General features: G+C 35.0%; 1 protein-coding gene across 2 annotated transcripts in view; it reads right to left on the bottom strand.

Annotated features, from left to right (window-relative positions):
* Rc3h1 (ring finger and CCCH-type domains 1) overlaps positions 1-27,608 on the bottom strand; it is a 52,437-nt gene that overhangs the window by 12,153 nt on the left and 12,676 nt on the right. The window contains exons 5-16 of one of the 2 annotated variants that reach the window (XM_048810017.1): positions 26,697-26,897; positions 22,159-22,285; positions 16,867-16,985; positions 15,293-15,405; positions 12,966-13,247; positions 12,467-12,678; positions 9,949-10,316; positions 9,100-9,270; positions 4,352-4,504; positions 2,223-2,436; positions 1,752-1,842; positions 1,500-1,632 (exon numbers count right to left, since the gene is read on the bottom strand). In XM_048810017.1, coding sequence (XP_048665974.1) covers positions 1,500-1,632; positions 1,752-1,842; positions 2,223-2,436; positions 4,352-4,504; positions 9,100-9,270; positions 9,949-10,316; positions 12,467-12,678; positions 12,966-13,247; positions 15,293-15,405; positions 16,867-16,985; positions 22,159-22,285; positions 26,697-26,897 — 2,184 coding nt within the window. Of the gene's footprint in view, positions 1-1,499; positions 1,633-1,751; positions 1,843-2,222; positions 2,437-4,351; positions 4,505-9,099; positions 9,271-9,948; positions 10,317-12,466; positions 12,679-12,965; positions 13,248-15,292; positions 15,406-16,866; positions 16,986-22,158; positions 22,292-26,696; positions 26,898-27,608 lie in introns of both variants that reach the window. The other variant, XM_015491795.2, reaches the window with a different exon arrangement.

The following is a 27,608-nucleotide window of genomic DNA, read 5'->3' as shown; positions in this document are numbered from 1 at the left end:
ATTCTTCTTTTCTCTTTGTTTCAGTGCCGAATATAGAATCAGGGCCTTGTGCATGTTCAGCAGGAAATCTATTCTGAGCTATACCCCTAGACCCTAATATTCTTCTTTAAAAAAAATATTTATTTATTTATGTATCTTTAATTTTAGGTGGATACATTAGTTTGTTTTTATGTGGTGCCGAGGATCAAACCCAGTGCCTCATGTATGCTAGGCAAGTGCTCTACCATTGAGCCACCACCCCAGCCCCGTAATATTATTTTTTTGTTTTTTGGGGGTAGTGGGGATTGAACTCAGGGACACTCGACCACTGAGCCCACATCCCCAACCCTGTTTTGTATTTAATTTTGAGACAGGGTCCTACTGAGTTGCTTACAACCTCACCATTGCTGAGGCAAACTTTGAACTCACAATCCTCCTGACTTAGCTTCCTGAGCTGGTGGGATTACAGGTGTGTGCCACCGCCCAAAGAGAGAGAGAGAGAGAGAATTTTAATATTTATTTTTAGTTTTCGGTGGACACAACATCTTTGTATGTGGTGCTGAGAATCAAACCCAGGCCGCACGCATGCCAGACTAGCGCGCTACTGCTTGAGCCACATCCCCAGCCCCCCTAATATTCTTTTGATATAGAAAATGGCTCTAGAAACTCCAACAAGACAAAAAGCCATAAATTTGAGGATAAGGAGTACTGCACCCTGTGGGAACAAAGATCTGAATCTTTTAATGAAACTAAAGACCAACATAAGCAAACAGCATTTTGATTTTTGTTTTGTGGTTCTAGAGATCAAACTCAGGGCCTCCCAAATGGTAGGCAAGCACTGTACTACTGTACCATCAGCCCAGCCTTCTGTTTTTATGATAGGAAAATTTCACACAATCAGAAGAGGGAGGCAATACCACCTGCCTACCATTTCAAGGATATTATGAGGGTCAAATAAGATATGTGGTAGTGGGCTGGGAGTGTAGCTCAGTGGTAATACCGTTGCTTACCTTGTGTGAGTATGTGAAGCCCTGTGCTGGGTCCTCAGCACTGGGGGGAATGTGTGATTATAACTTATAAACTGTAAATAACTATATAAATGAAACATGTTATATTCTTATATAGGAATTATAGGTTAAAGTTCTAAGTTTCTACCTTCTAAAGATTTATAAAAGCTGAGGATTAAATAAAATAAGAGAAATTTTAAAAATTTCTAAAGCTAAAAGTACTTGTTGATAAATAAACATTTACCTTAAACTTGTACCACCAGAGAATAAAAGCTCCTGCCGGGAAATTTAGATAAACTGTTTTCTCTTTGTAGGTGGCTCTTCTTATATTTCCTATTATCCCAGAATTAAACCTAGTACTGAATTCTTTGATGAATGGACAGCTATACCAATCCTTAAGGAAAAGACCTTAAAGTTTTATGTTCATAATACCTCAAAAGTTCCTCCATTTAAAATCTGAGAACACTGCAAAAATTGGAATGAAAAAGTATCTATACTTTCAGAGGCTAATACCTCTAATCCGCGTAGCTGAGTCTGCTGGCTAATCTGATGGTTCAGTTGCTGCAATTCTAGTCGTAGCTGTTCTCTCTCAGCAGATGGAAGGGGTTTTCCATGACTGGCTACTTCTGGCATGGATACTCGCTCCCTTTTGTGGGAAAAGCATGAAATAAATTTTAGTTTTATTTTATGAAAATGCTACTTACTGAAAAAACAAAATAGGTTGAAAATTTAAAGATCTGTACAAGTAAAAAGCATGATTCATACCTCTCACTGAAGTGTCCCTGAGAAGTTACATTTTGATGAGGTGAATATGGAGAACCTCCCCAGCCACCGTGGGTTCCATATGGACTGTAATCTGTAAGTGAATGATTTATTGTAGTATGATGCAGATTTGATTCTTCTTCTAAAAAGTATAGACATATTCCCTATAAAGCTGTCTAAAAAGTCATCTACCAAAATGGTAAATAGGGTGTTGCTGTTTGTTTCTTTCCCATAGAACCTTCAGTTTTTATATTTTTTCTTCTGTTTAAATTATTACTATTTTGCTTTTTATTGGTGGATTACAGTTGTTTATAATAGTTGGTATAATTTTGATATAATCACATAAAAATTTGAAAAATTTGAAAATTACTGACTTAGAAAATCGTTGAAAGCACTGGCAGTAAACGGGGAAGAGGAGTTAAACTGGGAATCACGAATATTAATTTGGGTCAGCATACCTCTGAAGATTCTTACCAGAAATGTTAATAGATTTTGTGGGAGCTCCCTGAGGTGCCATAGCCTGCATTGGGCCAGCACCCTGATATAGCGTTTTGGAAGTTCGAGAGATGGCACCAAACCGAGATACTGTTGGTCGGTCTCCAAATGGGATGAGGTCATCATCACTGGTTTCTACTGCTCTTCTCTGAAGTTCCAATCGCTGGTCTCTCATTCCTTTACTTTCCACATTCTGATGAAAAAAGCAGAATGAGAAGTCTACCCCACATTTAGATCTCTAACATAATTTCTTCTCGTTCTGTAATAAGGTTGCATCATGCCCATATTGGTAAGACTGAAATCTTTAGTGTCTTATATAAAACACTGCCTTTTAGACCAATGACCACTCCTCATAGTCAAAAATATATTTTATATCATGACCAAGTATGCACACATACAAATATACTCTCACACAGATAGTTTTTGTGGTAGACTGAAATCAGGGCCTTAAACATACTAGTTAAATGCTCTACTAATGAGCTACACCATTAGCCCTTTTTATTTTTTTGAGACAGGGTCTTACTAAGTTGTTGAGGCTGGCCTTAAACTTGCAATTCTCCTGCCTCAGTCTCCCTACAGTGGCCAGGATTTACAGGCATATGCCACAGCACCTGATGGAAACATGTATTTATCCACATATATATGATGTATAATGTTATACATACAAATTGTATATATGGGGTGGTAGAGAGATATTAATTCCTAGGTAATGTGTATACAGATTAGTGTTTCTGAGAAACACTGAGCTAGAATTTTTGCACCTCTGTGGGAGATTTTCGATTACATCTAGATTACACCTAGATTGTGTTAAGAACATTTTTATTCTTGACTGATTTAGGGGAAATTAGCTTTATTTTGATAGCATATATGGTACTTTTTTTTTTTTTTTAGTTGTAGTTGGACACAATACCTTTATTTATTTATCTATTTTTATGTGGTGCTGAGGATCAAAACCAGGGTCTCACATGTGCTGGGGGAGTACATGTGCTAGCTGAGCCACAACCCCCCACCACATATGTACTTAAAAAAATATTAAAATTTATTGGTAATACCTAAAATATCATATATAATAATATTAATACATGATATATGTTATAATATAGTATGCATGTACTTTTAATGTAATAATCCTTTCAGAAAGTACACCATGTCCAAAACAAGGGTTCCTGTTTAACTCCACCTCCTCATCTTATTCCAGTGAAAAGGCTTATTTATGGCCTAAATGCAATGTTTCCTGAATCATGCCACAGAAAAACACAAAGGCGTGTGTGTATGCGTGCGCATGTGCTAGGGATTAAACCCCGGGCCTCACAAGTGCTAGGGAAGTACCACAGCACTGAACTATATAAACCCAACACCTAAAGGCTTGTTTTTGCTTGTTGTCCTTTATATCCCTATCTCTGTTTTTTGGAAGCTGTCATTTATTTGTGTTTATACTACAGACATTAAACCATTTATTTATAGTGCTACCAGTGTATAAGTGATTACCATCTTTTTTTTTTTTTTGCCCAGGGGTTGAACCCAGGGCACTCTACCACCAAGCTAATCTCAACCATTACAGACTTTTGAGACAAAGTCTTGCTAAGTTGCCCACGTTGGTTTCAAACTTGCAATGCTCCTGCCACAAACTCTGGAAAATTTCATTTCTTTAAAAAATAAAAAGGCAATTAAGATAAAACAGATAACTTAAGTATAATAAATTTCAATGTCAGAGCTCACTTGAAACTAAATCAGCTTTAATTCTGACTCAAATAATACTCTTATTCACTAGATTCAACTTTGTTTTTTAGAGCTGTAAAAAAGTTTTATTTGGTGAAGCCCAAAATCTTAATTACATAAAACAATTTAGCTTGGGTTCTAAATAATTGGTGGGAAATTACCACCTGCACAGAAATATAATAAATGTTCTTTTGTCTAGATAATAAATTTTTACTTTTACTTGAATGAAACAAAAGAACCATATAGTTTCAATGCAGTTCAACGGCAGAGAAGACTATCATCTGAAACTCTAAAGCAAAGCTCAATTATTTGTGTCTAGACTATAATGAGTAAAAATTTACTTGGTGTCTCTTGATTTGTATTAATTATGGCTTAGCCATTACACATACCATCATTTCCACACTCCCTGCTGCCACAACATCTTTGGGTTTTGCATCTTTGGTTCCAATGTAGGAGCCGATGGTGTCACATGACCAAGGAGAGTATTGGCTATAATCATTTCCTTTGTATTTCCCAGCTACCTTCAATTCTTCATCCAAAAACTATAGATGAAGAAAAACAAACAAAACAAAACAAACAAATAAACAAACAAACAAAAAAAAACAAACAGGAAATGGGTCTATGAGTAACAAGACAGAGAAAGCAAGGAATTTCTCAGAACATTAAACTGAAGCAATAAAGTGTTTTACTTTTAAAAAAATATTATTTTTTAGTTGTAGTTGAACACAATTACTTTATTGTTATGTAGTGCTGATGATCAAACCCAGGGCCCTGGACATGCTAGGCGAGCGCTCCACTGCTGAGACACAACCCTAGCCTGTATATTTGACTTTTAAGTGTCAATTTTTATAGTTTATGAAACGAATAGCTTTAGTAAAGAATGGTGTTTTTAGCCATCACACTTTGTTATTGAGAGGTCAAAAAGAAGTATCTCAGTTTCCTACAAGGAATCAAGCCAGAATTTTACAGGTTTGCCCATCCTTTTCTTCATTACATTAGATGAAATCAACATTTAAGCAAATATGTATTAAGGCATGATTTTCCTAGATCCCCCTCAATGCTGTCTTTAATAACAGATAAACAAAAACATTAAATACAGTTTAAAGTGCAGTGGATGATGATGTAACAATTCGTTTTTTTTTTAATATTTATTTTTTAGTTGTAACTGGACACATTATCTTATTTATTTTATTTTTATGTGGTGCTGAGGATCGAACCCAGGGCCTTGCATGTGCTAGACGAGAGATCTACCACTGAGCCATAATCCCAGCCCCAGATGTAACAATTCTTTATTAAAATCTCTTTAACAGCAATAATTCCTATCTTGAATATCAATTCTGGTCCATAGGATGATTCAAGGATGTAAAAAGGATAATATGCATAATTTTTATCTTCTTAATGTAAGTTCTGCAATTATCTAGTAAGAGAATAGCTATTGTTATATTCACTTTTATGTAATATTTGGCATTTTCAAAGTGGTTTCCTGTACACTGTCTCATAAATTCTTCAAGTTCAATAGAGAAAAATGTAGATACAATCTAATCAAAGCTAAACCACAACAGAACAAGAACTTTAACATTGCTTTCACTTTATCACAAGAATATGTAGATCTACTGTTTTCTATGGGCTGCTGGTACACTTAAGAGGATCTAAGTCTTATACTTAAGGATCTCTTCTGAGTCATAAGTATAGCCTTCTGCACTGAGCAAGGCTATGTGCTCATCAATACTCACTTCAACCACAATTTCTGTTTCTATTGTTCAAAACATCTTTCCTTTTGATTGCCCTACCACTTTTTAAAAATTTTATCCCCTTTATATTTCCCCTTCATCTTCAAACTTCATGTATAACAGCTAGCTTTTAAAACATACTATCTACTAAAAAGCACACCCTTTTCACCCCAAATATAATGTGCTATGCAACTGTTAAAGGAATTGGATAAATTTTTGTATATAAACATACAGAGTAACTAGTTAAGTAAAAATAAACTGTAAGCAAAAAAATGCAAAACAAAGGCATAAAATCTCAAAATGTATGATCAAATCATCCTAGTAGAAAATAATGTTAGTATAGGATCACAAAGAAAATGAAATACATAACAAATTAACAGTAGCTACAGAAAATAGGATTTTGGAAAATTATTTCTATGTTATGTATTTCTATAATGTTTGAATTTAGTACAACTATATGTAAGCTGTTTATAATAAAAATTGAAGCTTAAATATGTAGAGTTTTCTATGTCCTAAGATAGTTCTATATAAAGTTCTTTAACAGCGAGGCATTATTGTTAATTTTAATGAAAATTAAAATATAAAATAAACAGTTATTATTTACCAAATGTCCACTATGTGCTGTCTTTCAAAAAACATATATAACTATAAGCTTAAGTACTATGTATAAAACAACAAAACAAAACAAACAAACAAATAAGATCAATAAAGCAAAAAGCTGGGTTTTACAAATAAAATGAACAAATCCATAGCAAGACCAACCAAGAAAAAAATATACCAACAGCAGAAGTGGAAAAATAAGTATCACTACAGATCAGATAAACATTAAAAAGATGCAAGACAACATTCATTCACAATAACTATTAGCACTGTTTTGTAGAAATACAAAGAAGGTAAAATCCAAAGTTATGGTTTACTGTCCTATGGTACATTAATTAGTTTTTGATATTGTTTCAGTAGTGGGGACTGAACCCAGAGACACTCTACCACAGAGCTACCTCCCTGGCCCATTTTGAAAAAATGGGGTCTTCCCTAGGTTGCCAAGGATGGTCCTGACTTTGAGATCCTCTTGCCTCAGCCTCCCCGGCTGCTGGGATTTCAGGTTTATACTACCATGCCTACTACATTAACCAGCTTTTGGTTTGTTTGTTTGTTTTAAGCAGCTTTATTTTAGGGTTCTTGTTTTTTTCCAACTTTGACTACCTGTATTGCTTTTTTTTTTCTTTATTACCATCCTGTTAATGTTCTCATTACTAAGTTAAACACAAAAATTGTAAAACAATAAATGGAAACTTAATCTGATAAAGATCTCCTACCAAAAAACCTAGAGCAAACATAATAATGGTGAATTACTAAAAGCTTTACCTACTCAAAAATTACCAATGAGTAAAGAATACCGGCTATTATACTTCTATGCAACATTATTCTGGAGTATAAACAAGAGACAAAAGGAATACAAAGGAAACAGCTGGTAATTATTCAGAGGACATGACTATGTGCTCAGAAAACCCAAAAGAACCCACTAACAAATATTAGAATTAGGAAATTTAGCCTGCTAAAGAGCAGAATACACAAAAGTCTACTTAATTTCTCTATGTTAATAACAAATAGAATATAAAATTTCAGAAAGGATTCCATTTAAAGTAGTTCAGAAAAACATTAGTGCTGAGGGTGTGGCTCAGTGGTAGGGCACTTGCAAGACTCTCCATTGGATCATGGGGCGCGGGTGGGGGGTGGGGAATCACTTGTACAAATAGAGAGAGAGATCATGTTCATGGAAACTTGATTTCTAAAGATGTCACTTCTTTCAAAATTGATCTAAAACAACACGATTCTATAGAAATATATTTTACTCAAATACATAGTTTTAAATTTCTAGTAGACACATTAAAAAATAATTAAAAAAACAGTGAAATTAAATTTTTTGGGGTGGTATTGGAAAACAAACCCACAGCCTTGAACACACTAGACAAGAGCTCCACCAGTTAAAATTAATCTTTAAAAAAAAAAAAATTAGCGAGGGGGAGGGGTACAGGGAATTAAACCCAGAGGTGCTTGACCATATCCCCAGCCCCTATTGCCTTTTAATTTGAAATGGGTCTCACCAAGTTGCTGAGACTAAGCCTTGAACTTGTGATCCTCTCCTGCATCATTTTCCCCATTTGCTAGATGCCATTGCATTCATCAAAATTAATCTTAAAAATGCATTTCACAACTGGGCATGGTGGCACATGCCTGTAATCCCAGAGGCTCGGGAGGCTGAGGCCCTAAGAAACTCAGTGAGACCCTGTCTCTAAATACAATACAGAAAGGGCTGGGTATATGCCTCAGTGGTTAAGTGCCGGTGAGTTCAATCTTCGGTACAGAAATAAAAGAGAGACAGGCATTTCACTTAACCCAATATATCCAGATAGTAAAAAATAAAATATTTTTTTTGGTACTAAAAAATGTGCTTATAGCACATTTCAATTTGGATGAGTCTCCTCCTGCCTCTTTTTCTTGGCAGCTCTGGGGATTGAACCCAGGGCCTTATGTGGTAGGCAAGCACTCTACCACTGATATATACCTCCAGCCCCTGGACTAGCTACCACATGTTCCAGCACAGCTTCAGAGATTCAATGAATCTTAATCAAAACTGAAGCAAATATTTTTGTGAAATTATGTAAATTCCCCCTGACTCCCCAGTACTGGGAATTGAACCCAGGGGCACTTTATCACTGAATATACAATCCCAAGCCCTTTTAATTTTACACAGGGTCTCATCAAGTTGCTTGGGACCTTCCTGCCTCAGCCTCCTGGGCCAATGGATTACAGGTGTGCATGCTGCAACTGGCTAACATGATAAATAAAACTACATTAAAGGAATGTGGCTGGAGGTGATAGGGGTGGCAGATACATGGTATTGGTGTAAGACAATCAGATCAATGGTCACCTCATTATAACAAGGTAACTGCAGGACAAGGGGGAAAGGATGCTGATTTCATTAAATGGTACAGGATAAATGAGTTACCCTTAGAGAGAGACACACACACACACCCCACACTCACAAAAGTATCATGACCCCAACACAGTTTATATAAAAAAAATCGATTCTAAGGGCTGGGGTTGTAGTCAGTGGTTGAATGCTTGCCTTGCATGCATGAGGCACTGGGTTCAATCCTCAGCACCACATAAAAACATAAATAAATAAAACAAAGATATTAAAAAAGAAAAAAAATGGATTCTCGATGGATTATACATCTAAGTATAAAATAAAATAATCTTTAGAAGAAAACAGCATATACCTTGATAACTCTAGGAATAGGTAGATAACCTTGGGAATATACAAAGATTATTTAAACAGGACACACACATACACACAAACTGATAAAGGAAAAATTAATAAAAAACGAAAAAGATGTGCTTACTTCCTCTTGATGGAATGTGGGAGGCAATGTTGGTGAAGGTGCAAAAGGAGGTGGAGAGATAACCTTTCTTTCCTCCAGTTGAGCCATAATTTCCTTTCGTCGGCGATGTAGCTCATCTAGACTAGGATGGGGCTGGGGAGGAGGAGGAGGAAGCCGGCTATATGGAGGCTCCTGAAAATGGAAAGAGTAGTTAAAATTAACAGAGAATTTCAGAACACATCAGTTTATTTAGTATATATTTAAAATTAGAAGCAGCCTGTATACACACTGTAAAATTCAGAAATACTGACTTAAACTAAAGAAAAAGAAATGCACTAAAATGCTCAAGGTTTCCCAAAAGCTAAATTTAGGTTTATTTTTCTTGGCCAGAGACCATCATTTCCTAATAGAATCAAAATATTCATTCACTCATTCATTCATTCATTTATGGTACTGGAGATTGAACCTAAGGCCTTGCTTGCACTAGGCAAGCACTCTTAACACTGAGCTACATTTTCTAGTTTTATCTTGACACAGAGTCATACTAAGTTGCCTAGGTTGTACTCAAACTTTCAATCCTTCTGCCTCAGCCTTCTGAGCAACTAGGATTACAGGTATATACCTTCATGCTATCCGGGAATTATTAAGACCATCTAAATTCACAAACTAAGAATCATTAGTTGGGAGACCTCCCATTAATACTTTAAAAAAAAAAAACCCTACTTGAATTATGAAAATAATTTTTAAAAGGAAAGAAACCTTCTTATACAAAATAAGTGATCAAATTCTATCAGCATAGCCAAGAAATTAATGAATCACTGCCAAAAATAAACTAAGTCTATGTAATGAGAAAAAAAAAATACACCATACTCTGGGATACGAAGGTCTGATCTGAGTAGGATGAGGGGCTACTGGATAGTAACCCTCCACTTGCTGGTATCTTTCTCTGGACTCTGGTACATATGATGGTACTGCAGCAGGTGGAATCTCAATGGGTATAGGGCTTTCTCGGAAAATTTCCTCTCTTGTATAAGACTGAGCAGGGTACACTCGACAGCCATCATAGTGAGGTGGGTACATAGGTGGGTACTGTTGTGGCTGTGCGCCATACTGAGAGTTCATAACACGATCTTGGAGGTAGGGTGGATAAGGATCCAAGTAGGGAGGACCAGGTTCAGGAGCAGATGGTGGAGGTCGAACAAAGCGGGATACACATGGTGGTGGGGTATAGTACATACCTGTATAATACAAAGAAAAGGAACCAAAGGCAACAATTTGCCAAACTATTTTCATTCATACACAAACACATATTTTAAATACTGAAACACTGAAGCATTAATAATTCACTTATTTCTTCAGAAGTTTTCCCTCCTGCTTACATTGTTAGGTTAGCTTTATGAGAATATGAAGCTAAAATTATCCTTAGGCCTAGCATGTGTGAGACCCTGGGTTTGATTCCTAGTACAAATAGCCCATGCACCTATAGCCACACAATTTAAATGTCACTGAAAAAAAAAAAAAACTAAGCTATTTATAATCTACAATAGTAGACTGATTCTTACTGTTTGACCCTCTTTCTGGTGTTGTCTTAATGTAATACTGAAAATGGAAAACAAAAAGTTCCATTTTACAGAAATCCTTGAAATTCCATTTCTACTACAGATCTGAATATGAAACTGAATTTACTGGTAACATACAAAAAGTCCATTTTGCTGGTGCATATCTAGTAACTACTACTTAGTTCCAGAGTTGAGATAAAGCTGCAGTAGTAGGTTTTCAATTTCACTGTAGCAGTTAGAACAGAAGTTTTCCACTTCTGTATTTTCATTGTAAAAGATTCAAAAAGCATCTAGTTCTGGGATTTATTCTTGGGAGACCTAGCTTAAGTCTGCTTCCCATAGTCCATGGATATCGTGGGCATTAAACTCCTGCACTAAGCCTCTTTCTACTTAATATAGCTAGAATGACTTCTGTAATCTACAACTGGGTCCTGACTAGTACACAGTACATTTAAAGTTACACATTAGCCAGCTCAATAAAAATAGCTAGATTTTTCCTGGTCAAAAGAAAGATATCAATCAAGTTTTGTCATTTTTTTTGTTAGTAATGTCATATCAATTAAAAATTATTCTCTTGAATGTACAGGAGGTGACATTTCTGATTCAAAATTAAAAGCCTTGAGAAAAGGAAACAAAACACATCTTTATTGCCTATTTATTTATTTGGTACTGGGGACTGAGCCCAGGGTTGTTTTACCTATGGGCTACATCTCCAGAAATTTTTGTTTTTTTTTTAAATTTTCAGACAGGATCTCACTAAGTTGCTTAGGGCCTTGCTGAAGTGCTGAGGCTGGTCTCGAACTTGTGATCTCCTGTCTCAAAACTCCCAAGCTGCTGGGATTACAGGTATGCATACCTGGCCTTAACAAATAATAGCATTTCATTCTGTTGTATCTCTGACAGAGATACAACACTTCAATTTTAAAATCTTTCAGCATTTTATAATATACTGTAAATATTAAACTTTAGTCATCCCCTTTCTTCTCCATACCTTTACCTTTTTTTGGGGGGAGGGTACTAGGGTTGAACCCAGGAGTACCCTACCACAAATTATATCCCCAAACCTTTTTATTTTATTTTTTTTAAATTTTTTTAGTTGTTGATGGACATTATTTTATTTTTATTCATTTATTGATATGTGGTGCTGAAAATCAAACCCAGTGCCTCACACATGTGAGGCAAGCATTCTACCACTGAGCTACAACCCCAGACCCCTTTTTATTTTAAGTTGCCCAGGCTGGCCACAAACGTGTGATCCTCCTAACTCAGCCTCCCAAGTCATTGGTATTATAGGAGCGCACCACCATGCCTAGAGGATTAACAGTTTTCTAACTCTTCCATGACTCTAGACTCTTTCTAATCCACTCATAAATTTTTCTTTCCATTCCTAATACCTCTATTTGAAGCATTTTTTCATGGGTTTTTCTGACTCAAGTTCTCAATGATGTCCTTTTTGGTCAGCTTCTCTCTCTCTCTCTCCCTCTCTCTCTCTCTCACACACACACACACACACTAATCATATATATAAGTAGTTTTTTATTCTTTACTATTGATTATATACAATAAACTCCAAAAGGATCAATGTTAGTTTTTCATATATATATATATATATATATATATATATATATTTTATAGGTCCAAAAAATACAGATAACTGTGCATAGTTACAAAGGTAGTTTATTTAGTTGATCATAAAAATCTCATTTTTTTCCCAAAGTAAAAACACAATTACTTGTTTTAAGGAAGCCACTATGTAAATCATCACTCTAACCTGCATAGTTTTCTTAACCCCTAAGACAAGTGAGTGATATAAATGAAATATCCATTACCCTGCTGATAAGGTGCTGGTTCAAATGGTGGGGCAGCTCCTCGAGGATCCTGATAATAAACATCTGCTTGTGCTGGATATAACTGAGAACCTCGTGGTACCATCTGAATTGGTTTGGTGACAGGCATGGGAGGCAGATCTGCCGGCCCCCTTGGAGGTACAGGATGTGGATTCACAGGTAAGGCAGAAATACTCTTAGGGACAGATTCTAGCCTAAGGGAATAAGATTATAAATCTAAGATTTAGATCTCTAAGATACTTCTAATGTACATAAATTGTTCAATGTAAAAACAAGATGGCCACAATTTGATAAACTGGTTTATTCTAATAGTCATTTCCTCTACCAAATTTGCAAATTTTATCATTTTCACACCTATGCTATTTCTTAAAAACTACTAGTAGAATAAAGAAAGAAAATATTTTCTTTAACTGAAACATTAATCTTTCCTTCTTCTTCTGCTTTACATTTAAAAGGAAGAAACTGAGGAAAAATGACGTACAGGTCAGGAGGGGATCCTGGAGCACTACTGCTCAGATGATCTATTTTCCCTGGTTTCAGACTAGAATCATAGCTGGGATCTGTCCCCCGTGGAATCAGTTGTGTTACTGTATTTCCTGCTGGCACAATTCCATTTGGTAGAGCAGGGGGTTTTCTGCTAGGTAGATCCACTGCACCTTCTTCTGGAAGGATGGCTGCAGAAGGCAGGCCCACCTCATTCAACTGACCCAAAGAGGCACTCAGAGGTCTTCTGGGAACCAGACGTTTGTTCATTTTACGAAATCTATAACAAAAAGCAAAGGTACAAAAAAAAACAAAAAACAAAAAACAAAAAACACACAAATATCAACAAAAATACTTCAGTACTCTATAATGTTATTCCTATGACATGTCTATACAGACACTGATATAAAAACTCATTGTTTTGTACAAAGACAGGTAAGAATCTTTCAAAGAGACAGCCATTATCTTTTGTCACTGATGTAAAATGTCACCTTGAGCACATAAGTTCTTATGTTTTTCAAACTCTTTTTAGACACTTTACTAAGCTACCGTTCCTATGCATACCAGTTTTTATATTTATCTTAGCTTATAAAACAACTATTAATCTAGTCTCTTTTGAAAACTTTTTTTCCATAATTTTCCTCCCTATTTGCATGTATTTATTCTTTTCAAGTGAATGATTTTGTTGGGCCTTTAATAATCACCACGTTGAGATTTTAATTGGGATCTCACAGAACTTACTGTTTATAAGGGATCTGTAATTTCAACTTTTTTCTCACATGGTGCTGGGAATCCAACCTAGTTAGTGCTTTGCACATGCGCTCTACCACTACCTACACCATCCAATACTCAACTTAACTTAATTTTTCTTTCTTTTGTTGGTTTTACAATATTGGAGATTGAACCCAACAGGGCCTTGTGTATGCTAGGGCCAACAGGGCCTACATGTTTTCCTTTTTATTTTACATGAAAGTGGTTCATTTTGTAACTTTACATATATCAGCTACTACTTCCAGAATGTTAAGAGTCAGGTGAAATGGCACATACCAATAATCCCAGCCACTCAGGAGACTGAGGTAGGAGGATCCCAAGTTTAAGGCCAGCCTGGGTAACTTAGTGAGACCCTGTCTCAAAATAAAATAAAAAGGGCTGGGGGTGTGCTCATTGGTAGAAGGCCTCTGGATTCAATACCAGAACAACGACAACAAAAAGGAAAACCCCGGAATGCTAACTAACTTTCTAGGAGAAAAATCTTACCTTTTTACTGACTTAATAAGATGAAATTATTATTGTACTAATTAAATGCATCATGCTACCATGGTGGCTTTTAAGATATAATTAATTAACTGGCTGAGAAAGTATCTATGATACTGTTATTATACTATAATACAAAGTATCTACTGTTGTATTAAAGGATTTTGATCTAAAATTGATGTTAGATTTTATTCAAATGACTTCTGCAATCTTTGGGTATGATCATGTTATTTCTTCAATCTATTTTAATGAATTACTGAATTCTTTTATTTGGAGTGATTTTTAATATTAATATTTTTGTCATTTTCTTTCCCTTTCTTTCTTTTGTTGGTTTTACAGTGTTGGAGATTGAACCCAACAGGGCCTCGTGTATACTAGGTGAGTGTCTACCTCTGAGCTATACTCCCAACCCCTAAAATTTTCTTTAATTGTGTTATCTTTGTTAAAATTTGGTGTGTCATACCGGCTTTATTAAAAAAAAAAAAAAGAAAAAGAAGAAGAAAACAGGCATGGTAATTCATACCTATAATCCCAGTGACTCAAGAGATTAAAGCAGGAAGATCACAAGTTCAAGGCCAGCCTGGGCAACTTAGCAACCCTCAACAACTTGATGAAACCCCATCTCAAAATAAAAAATTAAAACGGATAGGGATGTAACTCCTCGGTGGCAAAGGATTGATAGGTTCAATCCCCAGTATCTGGCGAAGGAGGGTGGTGAGAGCAGGTGGTCTTTCTTTCTTTAGTGTGCTAGAAAACTTAACATCACTGTAATTATCCAGCCCTTGAAATTTCAAAAAACTATGAAGTTGAGCCAATGGCAAAATTTTCCACAGGTAACACATTATATAATTATTAAAAATTAGCTAAAATTAATGAAAATCGCTAACATTCTAATTTTTTTTGTAGTAAAAAGGATTCATTTTGAGATAAACCTAAACACAAAATAGTTTTCTCTGTAGAAACAATGTAATTAATGAAAGCCGAAAAAACCACTCTCCTTATTTTTCAAAGTCAGCACACTGTTCTACTAATATCTTATTCCAAAGGCTGTCTCATGCTTTTCACACTTACTTTTCCAGTTCCTCTTGTGAGTGTGCAAATGTACAGCTGGCACCACGAGGGCATCCTCCTCTTTGCTTCATATCTCGACACATGTATGTTTTATATTTGCTATGCTGTGGAGGCTAAGACCAAAATCAAAACATCAGACATAAAACAAAAATTACAAAACCAAAATAAATGCAAATTCCATTTTGCCAGTTTAGGATTTTCACAATCTAGATGAATAAGATTAATCTCCATATTCATCTAAATTATCCAGAGACAAAGTTCTCAAAAGTTATTTTCCTTAAATCTCAGAAAGTTAAAAATATATAAGTCCTGGGCTGGGGTTGTGGCTCAACAGTAGAGCGCCTACCTAGCACGTGCGAGGACCTGGGTTCTATCCTCAGCACCACATAAAAATAAAAATAAATAAAGGTATCATGTTCAACTACCATTAAAAAAATAAATATTAAAAAAATATATATATAAGTTCTAATTTTTCTGACATGTTGATGTTAATTCTCAAACACATGGCATCATATAAATTCTTAAACCTCAGGGCAACTTTATAATCTTTCTTCCAAGTTTTATAACAGAAAAACAAACCAATGGAATTTAAGACCTGCAAATGTATAAACTCTCTTCTAATATTTGTTTTGTGCAATGTTCAGACAGATATACATTTCCTATAAAATACTACAAAATGTACAAAAGGTCCAATAACCAATTCGTGACTTGCAGACGAATATGCCAATGACTTAAAATTCTCCAAAGGTACAAATTAAGCTTATTATTTACAACTTGAGGATAGGCATTAGGATGGATTTCAAAGTTAATATCAAATATAACACAAAAGTGAACCAAGTTTAACATATTTTATCACTAATGGCAGACCTTAAAAGCTTGTCTCATTGTTTTTGCTATATTCTTTGTGATAGCCAATGGAATAGAAAGCAACTGAAAGTTTCAGGTTTTTCAAAATTTCTTAGTCATAAAATAAAGCTCTTTATCTGTGTTTAGAATAAATGGGAAAATCATACCCAGATTATGCTACTAAGCAGGCTACTTTTGATATTTTTTGCCTTTCCACAGGGGAAAAAGATAGATTGCATAATCTATTTTTAATATTTACCTAAGTCAGGGAAATTAATAAGAGTATTAAATTCACAGGCTTTTCACTGCATATATAATAATATAGAAAAACCATTTACAGCTGTATGAGCAGTATTGGATTACTTAATACAGCAGTAATACCTACTGTCAAATTAATATATAATACAAAGTCCAGAGAATAATCTTAAATGGAATAAGGTTTAGCACGGAATATGCTTTCTTCATCAAATGTTGATATATTCGATGTGAAAAGTGAACCAGTGCAACATCAGATCAGTAAGGATTAGCTTAATGATGTTGGAAAAAATTACTAGGCTAAACCAGTAAATTGGCTGCTAACCATGCTAATTTATAATTTACATAGTTTTGATTGTCAGAGTCTTAAAATATTCATGTTATCTTTTTGACTTCATATCTGTAGATTTACTCACAGTAGTTTCAAGGTATATGCATGGTGACTTAATTTTAAATTTTAAGCTCCATCTTACCTGCTGTTGATCTGCTCCTTTTTTGCTATGGTTCTGTATATAATCAACCAGCCCATGTACAACTGTACGCACAGCTACCAGTCCATTTTCTAGCTGTTCCCAAGTAGGAGGAGGAGCATCTATAGAACAAATGACAACAAAAATCTTCTTTAGCTATAATGTTATTAAATATTTGGTCCAATATATTAATAAAGAAGTTGCAATCAAGCATAATGCAGCCTTTCAAATAACTTATTCACCTAACCTCCTTTTTAAAGGAATGGACATATTCTTTTAAAAGATGTGTTTACAAACTAAAATTACCACAGGGAAAAAAAAGGTAACAAAGGAATTAAGGAAGCCAGAAAAAAAAGGCACCTGTCATTAGAACCTTAGTATTGAACAGACCAGAGTGTGACATGGACTACACTGACTGGAGAACATATCTCTGATATAAATGTATGGTTACCACTCAGCGTCTTCAACTAATTGTTCTTATGTAAAGATGCAAGGTTGGTCCTATAGTTTCCCAGGGACATCTGAAATCTGAGATTCCTAAATTTATCAATTTTCTGTTTTTTAAATGCTGAGAATTGAAACCAAGGCCTTGCACCTGCTAGGCAAGGGCTCTCTACTACTTAATTATACCCCTAGTCAAAACTTAAAAACAGTTTTTTTAAATATATTTTTTTAAATATTTTAATAGTTGTAGTTGGACACAATACCTTTGTTTTACTTATTTTTATGTGGTGCTGAGGATCAAACCCAGTGTATCACACGTGCCAGGCAAGCACTCCACTGCTGAGCCACAACCCCAGCCACAAAATTTAACAGTTTTTAAATGTTGGCACCTAACAGATTTAGAACATTATACAGACCAACACAGGGGAGTTCACACAAAACTTAACTATGGACTGCCTAGAGTCAGCCAATTTGGTATGTTTATTTTGAAGTTTTACATAATTCAGGTATAGGATAAACAAAATGTTTAATAAGCTTAATAGAAGAGGTATTATATAAAGCAACTCGGCTACAGTCTTCATTTAGTATTTGTTAGTGCCAGATTTTTATTATATAACAATTAACCATAAAACTAAATATAAAATAATCTCTAAAAGAAATACAAAATCAAGGGCAAACACATTTTTAGACATGACTTCTTGCTGAAGCCATCATGCAAGACTTCTTGGTGACAACATTTGAATGGGGCTTTGAAGAACAAATGGAATTTCAATAGGGGGGAAAAAGGAGAACACAGAGAAGCTAAAGTGAACAGCTATTCAAAAATTATATTTGGGAACATCTACCATGCCTGAGTATTGTTCTAGTTGCTAGAGAAGCAGTAGTGATAAAACAAAAATTCCCATTATATTCAAGGAAAGGTTCCAGATAATAAACAAGAAAAATAATCAAAACAGAGTTTTAATTTTTTTTTCATTTAACATTATATTGCAAGCATTTTCTGTGTTTGCTCCACCATTTTTCAATTTTATATTTATTTATTTTGATACTGGGGATTAAAACCAGGGCACTTAACCTATGAGTCACACCCCTAGCTCTTTTTTTTTTTAATTCTTCTTTTATACTTGAGACAGGCTCTTGCTAAGTTGCTTAGGGCCTCGCTAAATTGCTGAAGCTGACTTTGAACTTAAATCCTCCTGGCTCAGCCTCCTGAGCTTCTGGGATTACAAGCATGTGCCACTGTAACCGGCTCAGAGTTTTTAGGAAATGATGAAAACTGAAAAAAGAGAACAAAGAAAAGAAGTGCAGCAAGTTATATAAACTTTCAGAGAAGCCAGAGGAGGCCTCCTTCAGGAGGCTACATTTAGTAAAAGACCTGTAAAAAGGGTTTCAGAGTGTCTTAATAGAGATACTAGGAGGAAATCTTTCTAGTTAAGAGGGAAGAAAAACTGCTAAGACCTTAATGTGAGAGTGTGATTGGTAGGTTCCATACTAGCAAGGCTGGAGAGAGATAATGAAAGACCAGACCATGTGAGGACTTATAGATCATGGGCTAGATTTTAACTTTTACACTGGGTAAAGGAAAGCCACTGAAAAATTTCGGGGCACAAAATTAATAGGATCACTTTGGCTCTTGTGGTATGTCATACACAAAACAGGAGGCTAGTCTATAATCTATAAGGAGAGATAAAGATTGTAGCAAGGACGGTACTAAGAAGTTCGTGGATTCTAAATGAAATTTAAAGGTAAGGCCTACTGATTTAGCTGATGGATCACATATACACTATGAGATAAAGAGAAGGTAAGGATCTTTCTGAGGTTTTGAACCAAACAAATCAAAGAACAGAGTTGCCACTAACAAGATAAGGGGAGAAGCTCATTTTTAAAGTTTGAAATACTAATTAAGACTCATTATGGTGGCTGGGTACACCACACACACACACACACACACACACACACCACACAGGCTAGGAAAAAAGACTGAGCTAGATGAACTCTATTTCAGATTTTAAAAGACAATCAGTTATAATGTCTACACTACTTTATATGGCACCAAAAGAGAAACATATCACTGTATAATTTCAGAAATGCTAATATCAGAAAAAAAAAGGTAGGCCTCAGAACTGATGAAACAAGAATAAATTTGTGAACCATATAAATGATATTTAAACATATGAGACCTTGCTGATATTGTCTTGGGATTGGATGTAAGTAGAAAAGAGAAGAGGTACAATGATTAAACTTTGAGACTACGCCAAGAGTCATCAGCTATAGATGGGAAATCAGCAGAAAAAATGCCGAGGACAGCCTAATAAAGTAAGAAGGAAATTAGGTGAATGTGGTGGCATGGAAGCCAAGAAAAAAGCATTTCAAGGAAAAGACAATAAAAAGTAATGATAGATGCTATGGATAGTTTCAAATACAAGAATTGAGAACTGAACTCTGGAACTGGTCACAGGGAAGTCACTGTGACCTTGATGATGTTAGTTTAGATAGAATGGTAGAGAAAAATGCCTGACTGGATTGAGTTCAAGACAGTGGCATCAGGGCTGGTGACACAGCTCAGTGGTAGAGTAAGCCCTACGTTTAATTCCCAGAAACATGCACAAAGTGTTATTAAAAAGGTAAAAAACATTTCTAGGTAGGTGGAAAAAGGGGCTAAAAATGAGTTAAGATGAGAGAAATAACTGTATTTAAATGTTGATAGAAGTACTCTAATAAAGGAAAACTAATGATATCAGAAAAAGGACACTGATGGAATATGCTTGTCAAGGTGATGCTAGTGCACGATGAGAAAGGGTGGCTTTAGTTCAATGAACAGTTTATCTACAATTATACGAAAACAGCAGAATATACTGGCATAGATGTAGATAGGCTAATATAGTGGTAAGAGCTTGTGGAATTTCGCTTAATTGCTCAGAATGATCAAAGCAAAAAAGTGGAAAAAACTATATATTCTTTTTAAAAAATATATCTTTTTAGTTGTAGATGGACATAATACCTTTATTTTATTAGTTTATTTTTTTATGTGATGCCAGGGATCGAACCCAGTGCCTCATGCATGCCAGGCAAGCACTCTACCACTGAGCCACAACATCCTTACTGTATATTCTAGGAAGAGATTTGATGTGGTTTCATTGAGCAATCTTGGAAGTATATCTGCAAAAGGAGGCTGCTTTAAAAAAGTAAGATAAGGGGCTGGGGTTGTGGCTCAGCGGTAGAGTACTTGCCTAGTATGCACAAGTCCCTGGGTTCAATCCCCAACCCCACATGAAAACAAAACAAAACAAAAAAACACTAAATAAGCAAAATAAAGGTATTATGTCCATCTCCAAATAAAAAATAATAATTTAAAAAACCCTAAATAAACAAAATAAAGGTATTGTGTCCATCTACCTTTGTGTGTGTGTGTTTGTGTGTGTGTGTGTGTGTGTGTGCTGGGGATTGAACCCAGGGTTTGTGCATGCAAGGCAAGCACTCTACCAACTGAGCTATATCCCAAGCCCTACAACTAAAAAATGTATTAAAAAAAAAAAAAAAGGTAAGAGGATTCCAAATATTCCTCTGAAAGCAATGAGGTATAAGTGAAAATTTATGAGTGTGGAATAAGTTCCAGTTTGCAGCAGTTAAGTACACTGGATTGGAAGAATTCATAGGATACAAAGTTATAACCATTCAGTCTGAGAGAAAAGGAACCAGGCTCTCATCTCAGTAAGGTGCAATAATAGGCGTGGAATAGAGAAACTTATAAAAGAAGAACAAATAGATCCTGTTGTCTGAAATGATATGTAGAGTTAAGTGAAAGAAAAGGTATGCAGCAAGACAGAAGACTAAGGTTTTTAAGGTTACGAACATCAGAGAATGTTAGTGAGGAAACAGGAGGAAGAGCAGTCATCAAATGAAGATGATCTTACTTTGAAACACAGAGCAGTTTTTGGGAAATGGATTTGGAGTGAAGAGATAACAGTGATAGAGATATATGGAAGTCTATTTCTATGAAGAGGTAATACCCTGATGCTAAAAACCAACAACCATCATCAACAAAGCATGTAGAGAATACAAAGTTCCAAGAGCACAATTCGACTACAAGTTTGTGGAAAGGAGGGAAAAGAGTGGTACAAATCAAGACAGAAGCAGCTTTCAAAACAAAAGAGAACATGAGACTGCAGAAATATAAGGTGTCAGAAGAGTTTCTATACCAAAGAAGTGTTCAACAACATTATTAAATGCTGAAGTCAAATTTAAAGGTCTGAAGTCTTTGGAATTAGAGACTTGAAAACTTCTAGCAAATATTAACAGAGTTTTAGTTCAGTAGTAGGAATAAACACTGTGATAAACACAAGTTAAAATAGCTTAGATGCAAACGTTAGGTAAAAAATTAAGCTTGGGTACATTTTCAGGTCAAGAAACAGAATATAGGAAAAGGCTGACAAAGTAAAGATACCCAAAAAGAGAAAATTAATGAGCAAGGTATCAAGGAAGAGGCAAAAATGAGATTAAGGAAATGCCAACTAAGAATATAGAATATAGAAAAAATGAGTTTTGGCACAGGTGAGAAAGGTAAAATACAGCACAATTTTGTGATGGAAGAAAGAAGAAATATAAAGGAACCTAAAGAGATTCATGGTGAAGTGATTAGTATAGCTAATCATTAAGTAAATGAAAGTGTCAAATAAATATTATTTTAAATGAAATAAGGAAGAAGATTTGGGACAAAAAGAATACTATAGAAAAGATCTTGAAAAAATATTCTGGGAAATTCTAGAGGAATGTAACAAAAGACAAATGAACAATCACTGAACAGCTGAGGACACACATAAGATATAGTTCATTAGTTTCCTTTGGGTTTACCTGGACTTGGGTCAATGTTTGCTAATAGTTCCAAATGGGGTCTTAGTCGGTTCAAGTTTGCTGGGTCTCCAGTCCGCTGGAGAGCAATTGTTAGTTCCTGAACACTCTGAGCAAAAGAGGCTGGGGTCTGCAACTTAAAAAACATAAATATTAACTTTCTCAGAGACCAGATACTTCTTATAAAATAAAGATTACTTACAACTCATAGATGTTTCTGAAATTTCTGAAATTTATCTTATTCACATACCTTATATGTTTTGGCCAGAGTGAATTATTTATTACCTAAACAAACTCCTTATATCTCCACAATGTTTTAAACAGGGTATAAACAGGCATGTGGTATAAAGCACTATTCCCTCTGCTTACACATTCTTCAAATGTGGGACCTTTCTTAATTTATCAATTTCATAGTACCATTGTTTTTGTTTTTTTTAAATTATTTTTTGGTACTGCGGATTGAACCCAGAATCCCTTTACCACCAAGCTACATTCCTAGCACTTTTTAATTTGAGACAGGGTCTCACTGAGTTGCTTGGGGCATCATTAAGTTGCTGAGGCTGATCTCGAACTTGTGATTTTCCTGTCTCATCCTCCCAAGTCACTGGGATTATAATCACGCACCACTGTGCCTGGCTCTAACTTTGGTTTTCATAGCACAGTGTGTTATTTCGGCTCTAAGGGGGTCCTTCTAAATAATTAAAATTTGGAAATACAGTCTACAGGGTCTAAGATCATGACACTGAATATAAATCTTATTAACATCAGAAGCTCTTCTGTTAATTGGAATAAACAATTTCAAGAACTCTACCAGCTCAAACAATCTTATATTAGTTTGGGATTCTTGGAAGCATTCAGTTTGTATAGGTCCCAAAAGTTTAATGAGACACATTCTCACATTATCTACTTCAGGTGGGCATAACACGTCTCTTTAATTTGAAAACACTACCACCCTGATTTTGTAATAGTAATTGAGGGTTCTTGATAAATGAAAACACTTCGATGAGAATTTTCCTCCTGAAAATGGTCACTCTTCAAGAGGTAATGTTTTAAACAGCATACATTTAAAAAAAAAAAAAAAAAAAGGAAAATAACACAATTATCCTTAGAATCCTGACATGCCTTTATTTAATTTTTAATATATGTACCAAAACTTATTATAATTAAAAAAACATAATTAAATAATTTATTATAATTAAAAAACATAGTCAGCTATTTATATATTTGTTTTGGCTTAATACTATAACTGAAGCATTTTTAGATTGCTAGCCATTTTTATCATAAACCATTTCAGACAAATATATCTAATGTATTCCATCACCAAGACTTAATAAATAATAACATTTAAGTTTTGTTTTTTTTTTCTTTTGGTGGTATTAAGGATTGAACCTAGGGCACTCTACCACTGAGCTACATCCCCAGTCTGTTTCATTCTTTTATTTTTTTATTTAAAAAAAAAAAAATATATATATATATATATATTTGGACACAACATATTTGTTTATTTTTATGTGGTCTGGGATTGAACCCAGTGCCTCATGCATACTAGGCAAGTGCTCTACCATTGAGCTATAATCTTGGTCCGTTTTTATTTTATTTTATCACAGGGTCTCACTAAATTGCTGAGGTTGACCTTGAATTTGCGATATTCCTGTTTCATCCTCTGGAATAGCTGGGATTACAGGTGCATCACCACACTTGACTCACTATCATTTTTAATAAGAAATTAAATTCTATGTATCTGCTGAAGAGGATTTTCCTCTCAACTAACTTTAGGGCTACGTTAGTGTTCTGAGCTTATAAATCTTTTTTAATCACTCCCTTATTTTCTCCATTTAAATAATGTAGCAAATAATACTCCTGAGATTGTAAACTCTTTCAAATTTTTTAATATTTCCTTAAAATTAATTATTTGGGCCAGTTGCGGTAGTGCATGCCTATAATCCCAGTGGCTCAGGAGGCTGAGACAGGAAGATCATGAGTTCAAAGCCAGCCTCAGCAATGGAGAGGCACTAAGGAACTCAGTCAGAGAGACCCTGTCTCTAAATAAAATATACAATGTAGGGCTGGGGATGTTGCTCAGTGTTCAACCTGAGTTCAATCCCCAGTACCAAAACAACAACAAAAACAAAAATTTATTGGCAATAGCACATTCAAAGGATAAGAGTATTTTATAGGTTTTTGGTTTTAATCCGGGGGTATTTTATCACTGAGCTCCATGCACAGCCCTTTTTTTTTTTTTCCCAGATAGGGTCTCAATAAGTTACAAAGGGCCTCAATAAATTGTTGAGGCTGGCCTTGAATTTGTGATCTTCTTAATTCAGCCGCCCAATCACTGGGAATAAAATGTGTGCTACTGTCCTTGGTTTATAGGTTTTTATTCACTGACAAATTGCTTCCCACAACAATCTATAATGTATACTTTACAAACAACCAGCAATGTTTTGAGAATATATATGTATGTGTATACACACACAAACTTTAACGGGCAATACTTGGTATGTCACTATTTTAATCATTATTGCTGGTGATATATTTATTTATTTGTTTATCTATTTATTGTATAAACCACATCTGCAGTCCTTTTTTATTCTGAGATGTTGTATTGCTAAATTGCTGAGGCTGGATTAAAACTTGCAATCCTCCTGCCTCAGCCTCCCAAGTAGCTTGGATTAAGTTAGCCAGTCCTTTTTTTTATTCTAAGATGTGGCCTTGCTAAATAGCTGAGGCTGGATTCAAACTTGCAATCCTCCTGCCTCAGCCTCCCAAGGTGCTTGGATTAAGTCATGTGCCACATTGCCCATTCTTGATGTATTCTCTTTGTGAACTGTTAATTCCTGTTTCTCTCTCTATTAATTTATTGGAATTAGTGCTTTTGGGGGACATTTCTAGTAAATTCTATATTTGTACTGTACTGTATGATAGCTTGGCTATCATATTTAGCAATTTAAGTTTAAATTAATTTATTTTATTTAATTTCAACTGTTCCACAAGTTACATTTCAAGTACTTAGCAGCAGCTGGGGATATAGCTCAGTGGCAGAGCATTTGCTTAATATGTGTGGGGCCCTTGTTTCAATCCCCATAACCAAAAAATAAAACAACAACAACAACAAATAAAACAGAAAAATTAAGTGCTTAACAGCTATGTGGGGCTAATGATCAACATAGTGAACAGTATATACAAAGAATATTTCCATTATTACAAAAAGTTCGGTATTATGTATTGCTCTATAAAATGACAAGATATGAAATACATTACAAATTTTGCTTACCATTTTGTAGTACAAAGATCTCTGGATTTTAAATTTAAAGCAGGATATGAAAAAATTCTTCTAGGACCTATGCCTAATTATATAGTTCAACTGAGACAAAAAGTTTAACCTATCTGCAAAATCTTTTGAAAAGTAAGCGAAGTTTTTCTTCAGAGGTGGAAAGCAACTACTTTAAAGAGATCATTATTAAGGTTTCAACAAATTATAACCAGTCAGTTGCTTAACTTCAAATACAAGCTCCATTCTAACCTAGGCACATATCAACCTTTAAGTTTCAACTAGTGTTATTATTTTATTAGTTTGACCCTATTACTCTAAATTAAATGTACAGTAGGCTCTAGAATTGGCAATCATTTCTGGAATTATAAGTATTTAAGGTGAAATACTAAAAGATAATACTATTATTTAACATACTATAGTATGTTTTACATGCTGCTTTAAGACTTTTTAATAGCACTTTCATAAATTTCATTATGAATTACAACAAACAGTTCTAGTATTACTCTGTTTTTTTTTTTTTTAGTTGTCGATGGATACAACACATTTATCTGTTTGTTTATTTATTAATTAATTATGTGGTGCTGAGAATGGATCCCAGTGCCTCACATGTGCCAGGCAAGCGTTCTACCAATGAGCTACAACCCCAGCCCCTTGTATTACTCTAATTTTAAGAGAAATATAGTTTTTAGCATCAGACACAAATAATGAGCCTGATCTAACATTTACATCTACTTGAATGGTCTTTTTATCCTAATAAACAATAGATAAAATAGAAACAAGTTTACTGAAAATCTGATCTACCTCAGAAGGGTAGTAGCTTCATTATATGTGAAATTATTCTGGCTAAGAATCATAAGAAACCACAATACACAGATCTAATAGATCATAAAATGGATACTAAAGAAAGACAATAAAGATTTTTAGAAAGTGGGTTTAACTAATCCTGTGATCAAAACTCAAAGAGAATAACAAAGGGAGAGAGGCAATGACTAAATAAAAGACCAGAGACCCCCCCCCCCAAAAGCAATGTGGGAGAGTAACTAGATAAAGCATTTTAACACTAATCAAATATTTAGATAAACAAACTAGTATTCTGATGTGACTAGTTATAACATGACACAGCCACACTGGATACAAATTACAAAAAGCCTGACATGCAGTATTCACTTCAATATGCATTTGTTAAGTAAATGAATTACCAAATCATAAATCATAAAATATCAAAATTCTAAGGGTAGTCTAACATAAAGGACAAAAGAGGCTCTACCTTGTCAATAATGGACTGCATGTGAGATTTGTGAGACTGGTCTCCATAAAGCAAAGAGGACCACTGGTCTGGTGCAATCCTTAAGCCTGCTTCCATAGCAATCTGTACTATCTGGGAGTCATGCTCTCGTCGCAGAGCTTCATAGGTTCTAAATTCTTCTTTAAGCTGCATCAGAGAAGAGTCTTCATCACGTTTGGTGACCTAGTCAGAAACAGTTAATCTCATAATGAGGTAAGGAAATAAGTTTATGCTTTATATAAACACAGATAACAATTTCAAATGTAAAAAGTTTCTTCCAGCAACAACAAAGATTAAAACGTAATATGCCATTTTGCTTATAAAACATGCTCCAACAGAGATGTCAAAATCTTCTGCTAGGTCTTCCAGAAAGAAAGGACATACATGGGAATGAAATTCAAAGACTGGATAAAACTTAATACATATCTGTGTGTACGTATACCTTTTTGAAAAGAAAATACTTACAGAAGGACAATTATTCTAAAAAGTAGTACTCTAGGGGCTTGCCTGACATTGAACTATGTGGTACCAATAACTTGAGGAACTTTAGATGCTGATGTGATTCTAAAGATTACTAATTTGTACTTGGCTCAATTATCTATGTAGTTCTATGAAATGGGCCACCACCAAGTGTAAAGTTTGAGATGCTAGACTAGAATAATCAAAATGTTGATAATTATGTATGTATGCGTGTATGCGTGTGCATGCGTGCCCTCGAGAGTGGGACCGGGGGAGAGGCAGTTTACCTAGGATTGAACCCAGGGATGCTTAACCACTTCACCACATCCCCTGCCCTTTTTTGTATTTTATTTGGAGACAGGGTCTCACTGAGTTGCTTAGTGCCTCACTAAATTGTTGAGGTTGGCTTTGGACTTGCAATCCTACCACCTCGGC

The sequence above is a fragment of the Marmota marmota genome, unplaced genomic scaffold (genome assembly GCF_001458135.2).
Source record: "Marmota marmota marmota unplaced genomic scaffold, marMar, whole genome shotgun sequence".
Classification (NCBI taxonomy): Eukaryota; Metazoa; Chordata; class Mammalia; order Rodentia; family Sciuridae; genus Marmota; species Marmota marmota.
The sequence above is the reverse complement of the archived record's forward strand: the minus strand, read 5'-3'. Positions and strand labels throughout refer to the sequence as shown.